We start from the raw sequence: 18277 nt of genomic DNA on the forward strand, positions 1-18277 counted from the left end.
CATATTTGATAATTTTTCCCTTTAACTTTATTCTAATCATAGTTGACATACAATACAATATTAGTTTCAGGTGTGTACAACATGGTGATTCAACATTTAAATAACTACTTGTCACCATAAAAAGTTATTCCATTATTGGCTATTAAAAAGTATTTGATATTTTTTAACCTATAGAAAATGGCAATACATACTATTTATATATGCACGTAAGATTTATATCATTTTTATGTTTCTATTTCCTACCAGCTAATATAAGCGAGAAAGAATACCCATTCTTACCGTAGTTGTGAAGATATTTTAGTTTGGGAATGTAAGGCTGATGTTGGATTATAAAAGGTAGACAAAGCCCCTAACTTAATATACAGCTCAGTGTTTATGGCCCCAGGATGGCCAGCATTATTATGGAAGACTTTGTGGACTGTTCTGGTTTTAGAGCTATTCTGGCATCAAAGGGCTTTAAACAGTCACCCATTTGTGGAGTGGGCCTGAGTTTACAGCTGTAGGTCAATGGCACCTGGCAGGTGAAGTGATTAGCCAAAGAATATACACGGCATGACCCATTCTGTGGTGATGGCCTAAGGGAGTGGGGGAGTGTGGGGTAGGTGGATGCAGGAAAGAGAAAAAATGGGAACTGTAATGGTGTAAACAATAAAAAAATAAGGGAAAAATTTCATGATTTTCCCATTAAAATACAGTATGAGATGTGATGGTCCTGCTTGTCTTTCTAGGATCCTGAGATTCCCAAACCTCCTTTGTCCCCAGCAGACAGAAGAGCAGCATGAGGCCTGAGAACCAGAGCAGAGTGTCCGAGTTCCTCCTCCTGGGGCTGCCCATCCTGCCAGAGCACCAGGGTGTGTTCTTCACCCTGTTCCTGGGCATGTACCTGACCACGGTGCTGGGCAACCTGCTCATCATCCTGCTCATCAGGCTGGACTCCCGCCTGCACACGCCCATGTACTTCTTCCTCAGCCACCTGGCCCTCACTGATGTCTCTTTCTCATCTGTCACTGTCCCTAGGATGCTGATGAACATGCAGACTCATCACTTCTTCATTTCCTACCCAGGGTGTATTTCTCAGTTGTATTTTTATATATGTTTTGGTTGTGTTGATAATCTTCTTCTGGCAGTGATGGCATATGACAGGTATGTGGCCATCTGTCACCCTCTACACTATAACACCATCATGAGGGAGGAGTTGTGTGTGCTGCTGGTGAGTGCCTCATGGATTACTTCATGTGCCCATGCACTGTTGCACACTGTCCCCATGGTCCGACTCTCCTTCTGTGCCAACAATGTCATCACCCACTTCCTCTGTGACCTCAATGCACTCCTGAAGCTCAGCTGCTCAGACATCTCCCTCAATGAGCTGGTCCTTCTCACTGAGGGAGGAATGGTTTTATTTTTGCCTTTGGCTATTATTTTGGGCTCATATATCCGTATAGGGACCATCATCCTGAAGGCTCCCTCCACTAAGAGACTCTTGAAAGCTTTTTCTACCTGTGGCTCCCATCTCCTTGTGGTGTCTTTATTCTATGGGACACTTGCAGGTATTTACTTTTTGTCCTCATCATGGGATTCCAAAGATGTTATTGCTTCGGTCATGTATACGGTAGTTACCCCCATGCTGAACCCCTTCATCTACAGCCTGAGGAACAGAGATGTAAAGCAGGCCTTAGAATGTGTGCTAACAGGGTTAAAGAAGTTCATATGTCAAGGAGGTCACATTTGCTACTTGGATTGTTTATAATTTTTTATTCCTAAACAATATTTTTCACTTGTTCATCATCTATTATAAAGTATATACAAAATCTTCTGCAAAACCTGTTGCACAATTTTAACTATCAATTTGTCTTTTTTTCCACTGAGATATGTCAGTTCTTCCTTATGTATTTTTATTATGTATTATGAGGACACCTGATTTAGTGTCATGGTCTACTACTGGGGAACTTACCTAACTTTTTTGAACTGAATCTGTTATGCTGGCTTTTGTCAGCTTCAGGTTCATTATGCACACGTCTTCCCAACTCACATTCAATGATGTCATGCTGGCTGACAGCAATCAGCCATGATTAGAATAATTATACTATGAAAATTCACATGTGCTACACAGCAAAATTTTCAACCAAAGAGACTCAGGCTTTTTAAAAATGCATTTAAAAAACACTAGTTTGTTTAAAATGAGCCGATATTTCTAACAATGGGTCCTGCATTAATACTTCATCTACTTCTCATATTAATATTGATATTTTATACCTATACACATAGATACACATACAGATAGAGATAGATAGATAGATACAGATTTGGATACAGATATTTCTAGGAATGGGGCCTGCAATAATAGTTCATTTACTTCTCATATTAATATCAATACTTTACATCTGTAGACATAGATGTATATATAGATATAGATATAGGTATTACTATAGTATTTGTAGTAAAGATGCAGCTTTTCTCATGTTAGGTTTTACATGGCATTTTTTTCCCATCACTTTAGACTTTACTGTGTCCAAATTGTCAGTGAGGTGTCCTTTTGTCACTGGTGTAAATGAAGTTGGATTTTGTTCTTTTCATGTGCAGCAACAATTGTTACTTTTGGAACTATTTCTCTATTGACATCTAAAGTAATCATAATGTATTTGATTAGTTCCCTATAACTATGTGATATACCTGCTTCACATTTATTCTCTCTTGTTTGTCTCCCTTTTGATATTCATATATATTTCAATATTCCATTACACTTCTACTAACTTATTAATCATACATTATTACTATTTTGTAATTCTTTTCCGTGATGCATGCAGAGATTATTTCTTACTTTCTTTTTAATTTTTAAGTAATGTTTAATATAGAAACCGGACATTGACCACTTTAGCCTTCTAAGATATGCACTTCAGTGGCATTTAGGAGATTCATCACCAATATCTCAATTTTGGACACTTACTAGAAATTCTAGAGAACATCAATCAAATTGAGAAATTTTCAACTGTGAAAAATAAAAGCAAAGATATCTATGAATCAATATGGAGAAACATCTGGATATATTGTTAAATGGAAACAAGCAATGTGCAAAAGGGCACTTATAACACTGAACTTTTGTTAAAAATTAAGGGAAAGTAAAATATACATATGTCTGCCCATTTCAGCAAAAAGGAATACAGGAAGAATAAATCAGAAACTAATGAGGTGGTTTACCAAGAGAAGGTAGGCAGAAGGGATGGGAGATGAGTATAATTATTAGCATGATTATGACCATGTTGTCTTTTGCCACTAGAAAAGAAATAGAAGAGGTGGTGCATAAAGCAAAATAGAATCAAGAAGACAAATGAACCTAACTCTATCTTAAATAAATACCATAATTAGACTAAAGAGGGAAATAATGTAAGTACCCTAGTAATTCTTGAACCCAGATGTCTGTCTATATACTCTCACAAAAACAAAAAACTGGAAACAAAGTCCTAAGCTGTAGTTAGCGTGTCATGAACAGTGGTATGAGTTCAAGATTCTGAACTACTTCCCATGTATCCAAAGATTCAGCAAACAAGTAAACACTGAGGAGAAGGGAGTGACCCCTCGCTCTCATGGGAAAGGTTCTATGCATAGAAAAGGAGAAGCTGCAAAGGACTCTTGGGTGTTAACTAGAATTGGAGATATCAGTTCGAGCTCATGGGTTTTAAAAATTATAAATAGATGGAAACATCTGTGTGTATATATATATATATATATATCTTTATCTTCTGATCGCTCATGCTTTCTGTCCCACTCTTGACACACACCTATGTATAAACATTCCTTTAGACTTTGGTTTCAAGGTTTCACTTATTGTGTTCCTTTTATATATATATTCCCTAGTTGACCTCTCTGATATTATTTAGAATCCTTGTAAACAATAAATACACCTACAGATTCAAAATGAATAACAATTGTAATGGATTGTAACTCACAGAATAATAAGCAAAAATCTATGAGTCCATAATGACATAAACAAAGAGAAAACAAATGAGTGGGGAATAAGGGTAACTTCTTTCTTATAAGAGAACACATTAATAAACATAGGAAAAAGATAGGATTTGAAAAATTACCATCTGGCCATCACATTTGTGATAATCTTGTCATATAAGAATCATTAATGAGATCAAGATGTTGGCATAAGTAAACACAGCCCTCCTCCTTGCAAAACCACATCAAATTGCAATTAAAGTATAGAACACCCATCACTCAGAACTTTCAGGAATCGAGTTGAGTGGAAGTCCAACAACTACAGAATTAAAGAAACCACATCCATCTACACCGGTATAAGAAGAAGAGTTGTTCAACAGGAGCGTCCAATATCTGCATGTGGTGGATAAAAATTTGAGAGGAATATCTCGGGAACTAGGAGTCCCAGCCCCACAACAGCCCCCAGCCCAGAGTTTCACGGCCAGGAAGACAAGTCTCCATCCTTCTCTTTCCAAAAATCAGTGGAGATTGAGTTGAGGGAAGAAACTTCTAAACTCCTAAGCACTTCTTCTTAAAGAAAACACATACAGATTCAGGCTCACTCCCTCTGGGCTCCAGCACTGGGCTAGCAGTTTGAGAGGCACCAGTGGCATACTGGGAGAAACTCAAGTGTTGGCATCAAGGTGAGAGCTGGGCAACAGTTTTCTTAGAGGCAAAAAGGCAGGCAGAGGCCACTGTCCCTTTTCTGAGTCCTCTCTGCACAAAGCCACAGAGCTAACATGTGGGTGCCATATCTGAGACTCCATCAACCTGCCTTACACTGTTTGCCCTGCCCTAGAGATCCCCTGAGAGTCAGTCTCACCCAACTTATGGACCCACAGGCTCTTAACAGTGGCCTTTCCATATGAATGGCTGGTCTTGACTCATGCTTCACAACTTCCTAATATCTCAAACAAGCAACAGCCAGCCTCAGTGAGCCACCATCCTCCATACCTCTTGCTAAGTGGTCCCAGGCCTGGCACTAGCAGCAGCCAGCCTTGATTCAGAGCTTGGCTTTGCCTGGAAAACTCCAAGCCCAGCACAGGTAGCAGTCCACTCAAATGGCTTTATAGCTAATGCAGGGTAGCTTCAGGCAGAACACAGGAGGTGGCTAACCTTGTCTTGAACCACATCAGAAACCTCAGAGCCTGTGCATCCAGTGGACAGCTACAGACCATGTCAGAGCACCATCTCCTTGCTCCTGTACAGCTGATCCTCCACAGAAGGTGGAGGATGGTGGTAAGTCTTTGCAGGTGACTGGCCTGCATAAAGCATTCCCATTAACCTGCCAGCAGCAACTGAGGCTAAACTACAAGAAGAGAATATACTCAGTCCACACAAAGTGCACACCTTGAGTACCCAGCTTGGGTGACAGGGGAAGCTGTTCTATTGGTCCCTACAGGACACCTATAACATTAGGCCACTCTACTAAGACAGGGAGTCATAGCAGCTCTACCTAACACACAGAAACAAACATGGGGAGGCTGACAAAATGAGTACACAAAGAAACAAGGCCCAAATCAAAGAACTGAAAAAAACTCCAGAAAACGAACTAAACAAAATGGAGACAAGCACTCTATCAGATGCAGAGTTCAAAATAATGCTTAGAAGGCTGCTCAAGGAACTTAGGAGGAACTTCAACAGAAGAAAAAAGATCCAGTCAGAAACAAAGGATACACAAATTAAAATACAGAACAATGTAAAGGGAAACAACAGCAGAGTGGACAAAGCTGAGCATCAAATCAGTGATTTGGAACTTAAGAAAATAAAAGACAACAAGAAGAAAAAGGAATCAAAAACAAAACCAAGGATACTGTAAGGATCCTCTGTATCAACCTCAAATGTTCCAACATTCACATTGGGGTGCCAGAAGGGGGAAGAGAAAAGGCTAGAAATTGAAAATCTATTTGGAAAAAAACAATAAAAAAGAGCTTCTGTTATTTGGTGAAGGAAATAGACATGCCAGTTCAAGAAGCACAGAGAGTCCCAAACAAGATGGATGCAAACAGGCCCACTCTAAGGTGCATCATCATTAAAATGCCAAAGGTTAAATATAAAGGGAAAGTCTTAAAGGCAGCAAGAGAAAAGCAGGTAGTTACCTACAACGAAGTTCCCATAAGACTATCAACTGATTTCTCAAAAGACACTTTGTAGGCTAGAAGAAATAGGCAAGAAATATTCAAAGTCAATAAAAGCAGGGACCTACAATGAAGATTGCTCTACCCAGCAAGGTTATCATTTAGACTCCAAGGGCAGATAAAGAACTTCCCAGACAGAAAGAACTAAGGGAGTTCTTCATCTATAAGCCATTACTATATGAAATGTTGGAAGGATTTATTTAAGAAAAGGAGAAAAACTATGAACAATAAAATGCCAATAAACACGTACATATCTATCAACAACTGAATCTCCAAAACAGACTAGGCAAACATAAACAGCAGAGACAAAATAATGGATATGGAGAGTGTGCTGATGATTGCCAGATGGGAGGGGAGTGTGGGAAATGGGTGAAGAGGTGAGAGAGTTAAGTACAAACAGGTAGTTGCACAATAGCCATGGGGATGTAAAATAAGGGAAATGGAGTAGCCAAAGAATTTATATGCATGACCCATGGGTGTGAAAAACAGAGTGGGGACTGCCTGAGGGAGTGGGTGGTGCTGGGTGATGGGGCAAAATTGGGAAAAATTGGGACAACTGTAACAGCATAATCAAAGAATAAAATTTTTTAAAAAAGGAAAGCAAACAAAGAATAACCAATGATGTTAAATGTAGTGGCTGAAATGTTAATGAGGAAAATGTTATGTTTATATATCATCAAAATATCTACTCAAATGATACCTTATCATAACCAGGTGAAAATATTAACTTTAAAACAATAGTCACTTTAGAAGACAACCTGCCACATACCACCATAGTCAATTGATCAAGGATTCAAACACTAGTAGATGAGAAAATTAATATCATGTCTTCTAATAACATGCTTTGTGGCATACCTGCTGAAACCCTAAGCCTGTAAAATACTTACATTAATACAGGTATGCACACAGAAGGTAAACATACTAAAACATCAAACATTGGAGAATCAGCATAGGGCCTTTTCAGGAATTCTTGACATCATTTTTATAACATTTCAGTATCTTCAAAATCATTTCCAAATGAAAAGTTAACAAATCCTTTGTGTCAGCTGGCACATGCCCAAGAAGAAAGGACTCCAGGCATCACTGGAATCAGGGACACTGTCCCCTAGGACTCTAGTCCCTCTGGCTCTTGGACACCCAGCTCCCCAAAGGGCAGGCAGAAATTAGCCACAAGCTTGGGGACTGGGTGCCAGTCTCTCATTAGTAAGGGTTATCTTTTAAGTCATCTCTCTGGAGCTGTTTAAACAAAATGAAAGTCTGTACAAGTGCCAAGGCCCCAGATGTTTCTTCTGTTTGTGTTGATGTTAGGACTCCTGAGGACAACCTGAGGAGCTGGGCAACAGTCTGGAGCAGAAAGTGTCTGAACTCACCAAAGAAGAGCAGCACAGGTCAGAGAGGCTGGATGTCTGCACTGATGGACAGATCTGTCTGTGTGATGGTGGATTCATGGATGAGACTCTCAGTTCATGACTGTGTGTGTGTCTCTGTGAGCCTTCAGGTACTGTGTATGCTTGTGCACATTCTGTGTGGTAGTTGCATTTGTGTGCACACATGTGTGCACACGTATCTCACTCACAGCCTGACTCTTCCTGAGTTAGACCCAACCTGGCCCTGTTTTAGCCCCTGTACACCAAGTTATCAGCCTCTTGCCTGTGATTAGGGACTCCTGATTCATGCCTGGGACCCTAAGTACTTGCAGCACAGCTGCACATCAGAGGTGACATTGTTGGCTCTGGTGCTGGACAGGAAGATGCCTGACCTCAGAGTAGCCAAGGTAAGGTCAGAGAAGGGTCACACCTCTGCTCAGCAGCATGTGCTGGTGCACGTGTGAGCTGTGTCTGTGGGTAACACACTAGTGTATTAGAGCAGCAGGGTGTATTGTTTGGTTTTCTCTGTATAGTGGTGTGTTGCGTGACCATGTGCATGGCATTGTGGTTTACCACGTGCATATCATGTTGTGGTGGTTTAATGAGTGCCCCGGTGATTGAATAGGCTAACCTGTCCCAAGCTGATGGCCTTCCCCCAGGAAGGGGATGGGTCAGAAGGGGCAGAAGCATGCCCTCATTTGTAATAGGACAGGAGGGTGTGTGCTGCGTGTTGTGGCGACTGTGTGGCATGGGGTGCATGTTCTGTTTGTGTGTTTCTTGTGAGGTTTGTTTTGTTTGAGGCCTTGTGTGTTTTTGGTGACATGTGTGCAGTGTTAGTGTATATGTGGTGAGCTTTTACCGGGTGTGTCATGAGTGAGGTGTGTTCATGTGCATTGCGAGTGTGTTTGCAGGTGACTGGTCCATGAATGTCCGGATGTATGTCTCTTTTGTGTGTTTCTTAGGATTTGTATGTATATGTGTGTATGTTATGAGCTCTCCTTCCCTTGGGGTGGGAACTTGGTACCAGATAACTAATATTCACAACTCAGCACTGTGTGTGTGTGATCTGCATCAATGACCTCGATTTTTTTTTAAGTGTCTTCATTTGGGGCACCATTAGCTGAGGAACCAAATTCCAAAAAACGTCCTGTTTCTGGAAATGGAACTGCTGTCATATTCATGTACCTGTGTGACTGATTTGGCTCAGAATGTTGCAAGTCTTTAGTGTTACTAAACAGCAAGGCAAAACGCATTCCAAGCATCCTGCTGTGAGAACTTATTGGGCAGAATGACCTTCATATCATGGTGACCTTTGAAAGTTATTTAAATCCTTGGCCTCAGTTTATATCTATAAAGTGGAAAGATTTACACTTCCTTGTGAATCTTACAGAGGCTTTCAGGAATTGTTTATTTTATGAAAATTTGTATGTATTGGTGTTGCGTGTGGGTCACCGGCCAGCAGTGACCACGGAACGCTGTGGATGGCTCGACGAAAAACACGCGAGAAAAAACACACATGCACAGAGACAGACTAGTTTCTGTGGGGAAGTAGGGATGAAATGGCCAGCCCCCTAGTGGGTAGCGCGCCGATTTACAGTCCATATCTACTTTTATTGGGCTCATTCTGCATAATAATTCAGGTAAAGTACAGAAGTCATTAGGGGGAAGTAAGGAACCATAGAAAACAAAGAACTCTGCTGGTCTATTTTGAGTCGGGGTAAAAGAGCTGTAAGACTTTGAGGAACAAACTAACTTCCTCCTAAGATCCTTCTCATTCAACTGAGAGCATTCTAAACAAAGAAGGTTTCACAGTAATTTACATGTTCTTTCCTAGGCCTGATCACCCCCGGGGAATCCGCACTTCTCAGCACAGAGCTGCACCACCCTGTCATTGTTTCAGGCTTAGGTGGAGCAAGGGAACCAAGGCAACTGAGAGACAAGGAGGTTTTCTCCCAGATGCTGAGAACTTAGGCTATGTCAGAGCCGAGGAGCGAGGGTCCATCACCCCCTTTGGCTGCAGCCCCCCAAGTACTGCTTTTGGGGGGCCTCCCAAAGTGATCATTCCTGTCTTAGGTCATTCCCCCCATGGGGAATCTTATCCGTCTTTGGCTAGCCGACCAAGCTTTATGGGGTTCAGTCATGAATAAAGCAACAGAAGCAGCATTCCTGCCAGGGAGATAAGCTTTTGTCTCCTTGCTGGCTTACAGTTCCAAGGGCGTTCCCTTAGCTTTAGCCTAGTCGGGGGTTTCAGCTTCTGATACCAGTCAGGGCGGTTCCCAACATATTGGAGAATTTTTCTCACTTGCAGGGTATATAAATGTGAAGGAACACAATTAGTAAGGAGACTAAGGAAATTTTGGACAAATTGGAGTCCTTACAGCTCTAAAACAATATATCATGCTTGCCTCCCCTAACCAACAAATGGGAAGTTTCTGTGTGAAATGGTTTAGAGCATGGGTGCTGATTACACACATGTATTAGACTGAAACTTATGAAGCAGCTAGTACTTGGTCATTGTGAGGTATAGAAAATGGTAACACATATATGTCATTTATTTATTATATATTGCATATAATATAAACACAAATACACATCTGTGTACCATTTTCCCCACTAGTGTACTGCTCTGTGCCTACAGAGTTTGTATCATTTATGATTCTCTTTTTTAAAAACTGAAATACGTGAAAGACCACAAATTCTTACTGCAGCTGTGAAGTGGTTGTAATGTCTGGGAACGTAAGTCTGATGAGTGGATATAGTTAGGGAACACAGGTGAAGTCCTCAGTCCAGTACTCAGATATTCACTAAACTGTTCAGCACTGTTATGAAAGACAGTTTGTGGACTTTTCTGGTTTTGGAGCTATTGTGGCATCAAGTGGCTTTAAATCGCTATGAATTTCTAGAGTGTCCCTTAGGTTACAGCTGTGGGTTAGTGGGACTTCACAGGTTCACAGGCAGAGAGTCACATAATTCGAACATCCCCTCAGCACTGGAGTCTCATGTTTACTTAAGGCAGACACAAGTGATCCCAGTTTTCAGGGCTCATCTTCCAATTCTGCTACAGCGAATTGTGGATTCACTGGACTGGGGTAAAAATTACCCCTCCATGCTCATCAAGGTCTAAACTCCCAGAAATGGGGACCTTGCTTTTCCTGTTCACTGTGGCATCTCAGTCCTTAGTAGAGGTTCGACACACTCCGTGTTCAATAAGTAATGGGTGAATGAAACGATGGAGGCCTCCTGCTTCTGTGCAATGAGGTCTTGTTGGCTGGGTCCACTATTTTCCTGGAACCAGACTGGGTTACAGCAGCGATGCACACATTTACTAGTACAAAAAATTAATGAGGGTATAGTTAAAAAGTTGTGTATTTCCCAGAAAATTACAGTATGAGATGTGATGATCCTGGTTGTCTTTCCAGGATTCTGAGAGTCCCAAACCTTCCTCATCTCCAGCAGACAGAAGAGCAGCATGAGGCCTGAGAACCAGAGCAGCGTGTCCAATTTCCTCCTCCTGGGGCTCCCCATCAGGCCAGGGAGAGCAGGGGGATGTTCTTCTCTCTGTTCCTGGGCATGTACCTGACCACAGTGCTGGGCAACCTGCTCATCATCCTGCTCATCAGGCTGGACCCCCACCTGCACACGCCCATGTACTTCTTCCTCAGCCACTTGGCCTTCTCTGACTTTTCTCTGTCATCTGGCACTGTCCCTAAGATGCTGATGAACATGCAGACTCAGCAACAATCCATCCCCTATGTGGGATGCATTTCTCAGTTGTATTTTCTCATGCTTTTTGGCTGTCTTGAAAATATCCTTCTTGCCATGATGGCATATGACAGGTATGTGGCCATTTGTCACCCTCTACACTATAACACCATCATGAGGGATGAGTTGTGTGTGCTGCTGGCAGCTGCCTCATGGATTACTTCATGTGCCCATGCCCTGTTGCACACTGTCCTCTTGGTCCGACTCTCCTTCTGTGCCGACAATGTCATCACCCACTTCTTCTGTGACATCACTGTGCTCCTAAAGCTCAGCTGCTCAGACATCTCCCTCAATGAGCTGGTCATTCTCACTGAGGGAGGAATGATTTTACTTTTGCCTTTGGCTCTTACTTTGGGCTCATACATCCGTATAGGCACCATCATCCTGAGGGCTCCCTCCACTAAGAGACTCTTGAAAGCCTTCTCTACCTGTGGCTCCCATCTCTTTGTGGTGTGTTTATTCTATGGGACAACTGTAGGTGTTTACTTTTTGTCCTCATCATGGGATTCCAGAGATGTAATTGCTTCGGTCATGTATACGGTAGTTACCCCCATGCTGAACCCCTTCATCTACAGTCTGAGGAACAGAGATGTAAAGGAGGCCTTAGAATATTTCTCTACAGGATTAAAAAAGTTAATATATCAACCAGGTCATGTTTGATACTTAAGTTATTTATAATTCTTTATTCCTAAATAATATGTTTCACTTATTCATCATCTCTGATAAGTGTCTGAGTATATGAGAAATCTTTATAAAACATGTTGCACAATTTTACTATGAATTTGTCTTTTTCTCCACTGAGATATGTCAGTGTTTGCTTATGTATTTTCACACTGTATTATGAAGACATACTGATTTAGCGTCATGGTCTGCTACTGGTGTGTTCCTCCCTTTTGTTTAATTATATATATTTTGGTATTCCATTACCCCTCTACCAACTTATTAATCATACATTATTACTATTTTGTAATTCTTTTCTGGGCTGTATGAAGAGATTACTTCTTACTGCCTCTTTAATTTTTAACTAATGTGTAATATACAAAACACCACATTGACCACTTTAGCCTTCTAAGATACATAATGTGGTGGCATTTAGGGAGACTCATCACCAATATCTCAAATTTAGGACCCCCTACATGAAACTCTAAAGAGCATCAATGACATTGAGTAATTGGCAACTGTCAAAAAAATAAAAGCAAAGACATCTATGAATCAATATGGAGAATCATCTGGATATATTGTAAAATGGAAACAAGCAATGTGCAAAAGGGTACTGATACTACTGAACTTTTGGTAAAAATTAAGGAGAAATAAAATATACATATGTCTGCCCATTTGAGCAAAAAGAAACACAGGAATAATAAATCAGAACCTAATGAGGTGGTTTGCCCAGAGAAGGTGGACAGAAGAGATGCGAGGTGAGTATAATTATTAGCCTGGTTATGAGCATGTGGTCTTTTGCCACTAGAAGAGAAATAGAAGAGGTGGTGCATAAAGCAAAATAGAATCAAGAAGACAAATGAACCTAACTCTATCTTAAATAAATACCATAATCAGACCAAAGAGGGAAATAATGTAAGTACCCTAGTAATTCTTGAACCCAGAATTTTGTCTATATACCTACACAATAAAAAAAAACTGGAAACAAAGTCTTAAGCTGTACTTAGCATGTCATTAACAGTGGTATGAGTTCAAGATTCTAAACTACTTCCCATGTATACAAAGATTCAGCAAACAAGTAAACACAGAGGAGAAGGGAGTGACTCCTTGCTGTCCTGGGAAAGGTACTGTACATAGAAAAGAAGAAGCTGCAAAAGGACTCTCAGGTGTTAACTAAAATTGGAGATATCAGTTTGAGCTCATGGGTTTTAAAAATTATAAATAGATGGAAACTTTTGTGTGTGTTTATATATATATATATCTTTATCTTCTGATCCATCATTCTTTCTGTCCCACTCCTGATACACACCCATGTATAAACATTCCTTTAGACTTTGGTTTTCAAGGTTTTACTTCTTGTGTTCCTTTTATATATATTCCCTAGTTGACTTCTCTAGGAAATTATTTAGAATCCTTGTAAACAATAAACACACCTAGATATTCAAAATGAATAACAATTGTATTGGATTATAACTCAGAGAATAATAAGAAAAATCCATGAGTCCATAATGAAATAAACAAAGAGAAAACAAATGAGTGGGGAATAAGGGTAACTACCTTCTTATAAGAGAACACAATTAATAAACATAGGAATAAAACATAGTATTTGAAAAATTACCATCTGGCTGTCACATTTGTGATAATCTTGTCATAGAAGAATCATCAATAAGATCAAGATGTTGGCATAGGTAAACACAACTCTCCTCCTTGCCTAACCATATCAAATTACAACTAAACTACAGAACACCCATCACTCAGAACTGTCAGGAATCGAGTTGAGTGGAAGTCCGACAACTATGGAATTAAGGAAAACATATCCATCCAGACTAGTATAATGGGTGGAGATGTGAAACAGGCTGGTCCCACATGCAAATGTGGTGGATAAAAATTTGAGAGGAATATTTCAGGAGCCAGGAGATAGTCCCACAACAGCCCTCAGCCCCACAACAGCCCCCAGCCCAGAGTTCCAGGGCCAGGAAGACAAGTCTCCATAACTTCTGTCTGCAAAAATCAGTGCAGATTGATTTGAGGGAAGAAACTTCTAGTCTCCCAAGCATGTCCTCTTAAAGAAAACACATACAGATTTGGGCTCACTCCCTCTTGGCTGCAGCAGAGGGCTAGGAGTTTGAGTCACCAGTGGCACACTGGGAGAAACTGAAGTGTCTGGCATCAAGGGGAGAGCTGGGGAACAGTTTTCTTAGAGGAAAAAAAGGCAGGCAGAGGCCACTGTCCCTTTTCTGAATCCTCCCTCCACAAAGCCACAGAGCTCACATGTGGGTGCCATATCTGAGACTCCATCAACCTGCCTTACACTGTTTGCCCTGCCCTAGAGATCTCCTGAGACTCTCTCTCACCAATCTTATGGGCCCATCCAGGCTCTTAACAGGCGCCTTTCAGTATGAATGGCTGGTCTTGGCTCATGCTTCACAACTTTCTAATCATCTCTAACAAGCAACAGCCAGCCTCAGTGAAGCACCATCCCCCATACATCTTCCTAAGTGGCCCCAGGTCTGGCACTAGCAGCAGCCAGCCTTGATTCAGAGCTTGGCTTTGCCTGGGAACCTCCAAGCCCAGCACAGGTAGCAGTCATCTCAAATTGCTTGATAGCTCATGCAGGGTAGCTTGAGGCAGAACACAGGAGGTGGCTAACCTTGCCCTGCACCACATCAGAAACCTCAGAGCCTGTGCATCCAGTGGACAGCTACAGACCATGTCAGAGCACCATCTCCTGGCTCCTGCACAGCTGATCCTCCACAGAGGGTGGAGGATGATGGTAAGTGGTCACAGCCAATCCTTGCAGGTGACTGGCCTGCATAAAGCATTCCCATTAACCTGCCAGCAGAAACCGAGGCTCAATTACAAGAAGAGAGTATACGCAGCTCACACAAAGTGCACACCTTGAGTACCCAGCTTGGGTGACATGGGAAGCTGTGCTACTGGTCCCTACAGAACACCTACAATATTAGGCTACTCTACTAAGATAGGGAGTCATAGCAGCTCTACCTAATACACAGAAACAAACACAGGGAGACTGAAAAAATGAGGAGACAAAGAAAAAATGAGGAGACAAAGACAAGGCCCAATTCAAAGAACAGAATAAGACTCCAGAAAAAGAACTAAACAAAATGGAGACAAGCACTCTATCACATGCAGTGTGTCAAATACTAGGCAAACATAAACTGCAGAGACAAAATAATGTGATATGGAGAGTGTGCTGATGATTGCCAGATGGGAGGAGTGTGGGGAAAACGGGTGAAGAGGTGAGAGAGTTAAGTACAAACAGGTAGTTGCACAATAGCCATGGAGATGTAAAATAAGGGAAATGGAGTAGCCAAAGAATTTATATGCATGGCCCATGGGTGTGACCAACAGAGTGGGGACTTCCTGAGAGAGTGGGGGCTGCTGGGTGAGGGGGCAAAATTGGGAAAAGTTGGGACAACTGTAACAGCATAATCAAAGAATGCAATTTTTTAAAACAGTAAGGTAAACAAAAAATCACCAATGGAAGTTAAATATAGTGGCTGAAATGTTAATGAGGAAAATGTTATGTTTATATATCATCAAAATATCTACTCAAATGATACCTATTAGTAACCAGGGGAAAATATTAACTTTAAACCAATAGTCACTTTAGAACAGAACCTGCCACATACCACCATAGTCAATTGATCAAGGATTCAAACACTAGTACATGAGAAAATTAATATCATGTCTTCTAATAACATGGATTTTGGCATACCTGCTGAAAACCTAAGCCTGTAAAGTACTTACATTAATACATGCATGCACACAGAAGGTAAACACAGTAAAACATTAAACATTGGACAATCAGGGTAGGGCCTTTTCCGGAATTCTTGACATCATATTTATAACATTTCAGTATCTTCAAAATCATTTCCATATGAAAAGTTGACAAATCCTTTGTGTCAGCTGGCACATGCCCAAGAAGAAAGGACTCCAGGCATCACTGGAATCAGGGACACTGTCCCCTAGGACTCCAGTCCCTCTGGCTCTTGGACACCCAGCTCCCCAAAGGGCAGGCAGAAATTAGCCACAAGCTTGGGGACTGGGTGCCAGTCTCTCATTAGTAAGGGTTATCTTTTTAAGTCATCTCTCTGGGAGCTGTTTAGAACAAAATGAAAGTCTGTACAAGTGCCAAGGCCCCAGATGTTTCTTCTGTTTGTGTTGATGTTAGGACTCCTGAGGACAACCTGAGGAGCTGGGCAACAGTCTGGAGCAGAAAGGTGTCTGAACTCACCAAAAGAAAGAGCAGCACAGGTCAGAGAGGCTGGATGTCGGCACTGATGGACAGATCTGCCTGTGTGATGGTGGATTCATGGATGAGACTCTCAGTTCATGACTGTGTGTGTGTCTCTGTGAGCCTTCAGGTACTGTGTATGCTTGTGCACATTCTGTTTGATAGTTGCATTTGTGTGCACACATGTGTGCACATGTATCTCACTCACAGCCTGACTCTTCCTGAGTTAGAGCCCAGCCTGGCCCCTTTTTAGCCCCTGTACACCAAGTTATCAGCCTCTTGCCTGTGATTAGGGACTCCTGATTCATGCCTGTGACCCTAAGTACTTGCATCACAACTGCACATCAGAGGTGACATTGTTGGCTCTGGTGCTGGACAGGAAGATGCCTGACCTCAGAGTAGCCAAGGTCAGATCAGAGAAGGGGTCACACCTCTGCTCAGCAGCATGTGCTGGTGCACATGTGAGCTGTGTCTGTGGGTGACACACTAGTGTGTAGAGCAGCAGGGTGTATTCTGTGGTTTTCTCTGTATAGTGGCGTGTTGCGTGACCATGTGCATGGCATTGTGGTTTACCATGTGCATAGCATGTTGTGGTGGTTTAATGAGTGCACTCTGTGACTGAATAGGCTAACCTGCCCCAAGCTGATGGCCTTCCCCAGGAAGGGGATGAGTCAGAAAGGGGGCAGAAGCATGCCCTCATTTGTAATAAGATAGGAGGGTGTGTGCTGCCTGTTGTGGTGACGTGTGTGGCTGAGGGTGCATGTGTCTGTTTGTGTGTTTCTTGGGGAGACTGTTTTGTTTGTAGGGCCTTGTGTGTTTTTGGTGACATGTGTGCAGTGTTAGTGTATATGTGGTGAGCTGTTTACTGGGTGTGTCATGAGTGAGGTGTGTTCATGTGCATTATGAGTGTGTTTACAGTGACTGGTCCATGAATGTCCGGTTCGTATGTCTCTATTTGTGTGTTTCTTGATTTTGCATGTATATGTAGTGTATGTTACGAGCCTCTCCTTCCTTGAGGGTGGGAACTTGGTACCAGGTAAGTAATATTCACAACTCAGCACTGTGTGTGTGTGATCTGCATCAATGACCAAAATTTTTCTTTATGTGTCCTCATTCTGGGACACCATTAGCTGAGAGAACCAAACTCCAAAAAATGTCCTGTTTCTGGAAATGGACACTGCTGTCATATTCATGTACCTGAGTGTGACTGAGTCACTCAGAATGTTGCAACTCTTTAGTTTTACTAAATATCCCAGGCAAAAAGGAATTCCAGACATCCCACTGTGAGACACTATTGGGCAGAATGACCTTCAAATAGTGGTGACCTTGGAAAAGTTATTTAAATCGTGGCCTCAGTTTACATGTATAAAGTGGAAAGAATTGCACTTCCTTGTGAATCTTAGAGAGGCTTTCGGGAATTGTTTATTGTATGAACATTTGTATGTATTGGAGAATTTTTCTCACTTGGAGCATCTATAAATGTGAAGGAACAAAATTAGTAAGGAGACTAAGAAAATCTTGGACAAATTGGAGTCCTTACATCTCTAAAACAACATATCATGCTTGCCTCCCCTAACCAACAAAAGGGAAGTTTCTGTGTGAGATGTTTTAGAGCATGGGTGCTGATTACACACATGTATTAGACTGAAACTCATAAAGCAGCCAGTACATGGTATTATGAGGTATAGAAAATGGTAGCACATATATGTCATTTATATATTATATATTGCATATCATATAAACAAAGATGCACATGTCTGTGCACCATTCTCCCCACCAGTGTACTGCTCTGTGCCCATAGATTTGTATCATTTGTTTCTGTTTCTTAAAAGCTGTAAATAGGGTCAAAGACTCACAAAATCTTAGTGAAGCTGTGAAGTGGTTGTATTATCTGGGGAACATAAGTCTGATGAGTGGATATAGTTAGGGAACACAGGTGAAGTCCTCAGTCCAGCACTCAGATGTTCACCAAACTGTTCAGCACTGTTATGAAAGACAGTTTGTGGACTTTTCTGGTTTCAGACCTATTGTGGCATCAAGTGGCTTTAAATGGCCACAAATTTCTGAAGTGTCCCTGAGGGTTACAGCTGTGGGTTAATGGGACTTCACAGGTT

General features: G+C 41.6%; 2 protein-coding genes across 2 annotated transcripts; both read left to right on the forward strand.

The window, feature by feature from the left end:
• The first annotated feature begins 778 nt into the window (after positions 1–778).
• Positions 779–1747, forward strand: LOC123819636 (olfactory receptor 1J4-like). The gene has a single exon (XM_045840017.1). It carries the CDS (start codon positions 779–781, stop codon positions 1745–1747), a length of 969 nt encoding a protein of 322 aa, XP_045695973.1.
• Positions 1748–10952: 9205 nt separating this feature from the next.
• LOC123819637 (olfactory receptor 1J4-like) lies at positions 10953–11905 on the forward strand. The gene is given in 2 exon segments (XM_045840018.1): positions 10953–11012; positions 11015–11905. Coding segments are annotated over 2 exon segments (951 nt in total).
• Positions 11906–18277: the final 6372 nt, after the last annotated feature.

Source organism: Phyllostomus hastatus, unplaced genomic scaffold (genome assembly GCF_019186645.2).
Source record: "Phyllostomus hastatus isolate PE091 unplaced genomic scaffold, TTU_PhHast_1.1 phas_contig_34, whole genome shotgun sequence".
In the NCBI taxonomy this organism is placed as follows: Eukaryota; Metazoa; Chordata; class Mammalia; order Chiroptera; family Phyllostomidae; genus Phyllostomus; species Phyllostomus hastatus.

What these genes read in the sequence shown, in the direction of transcription:
- LOC123819636 (XM_045840017.1), top strand. Translation starts at nt 779, where the DNA reads ATGAGGCCTGAGAACCAGAGCAGAGTGTCCGAGTTCCTCCTCCTGGGG.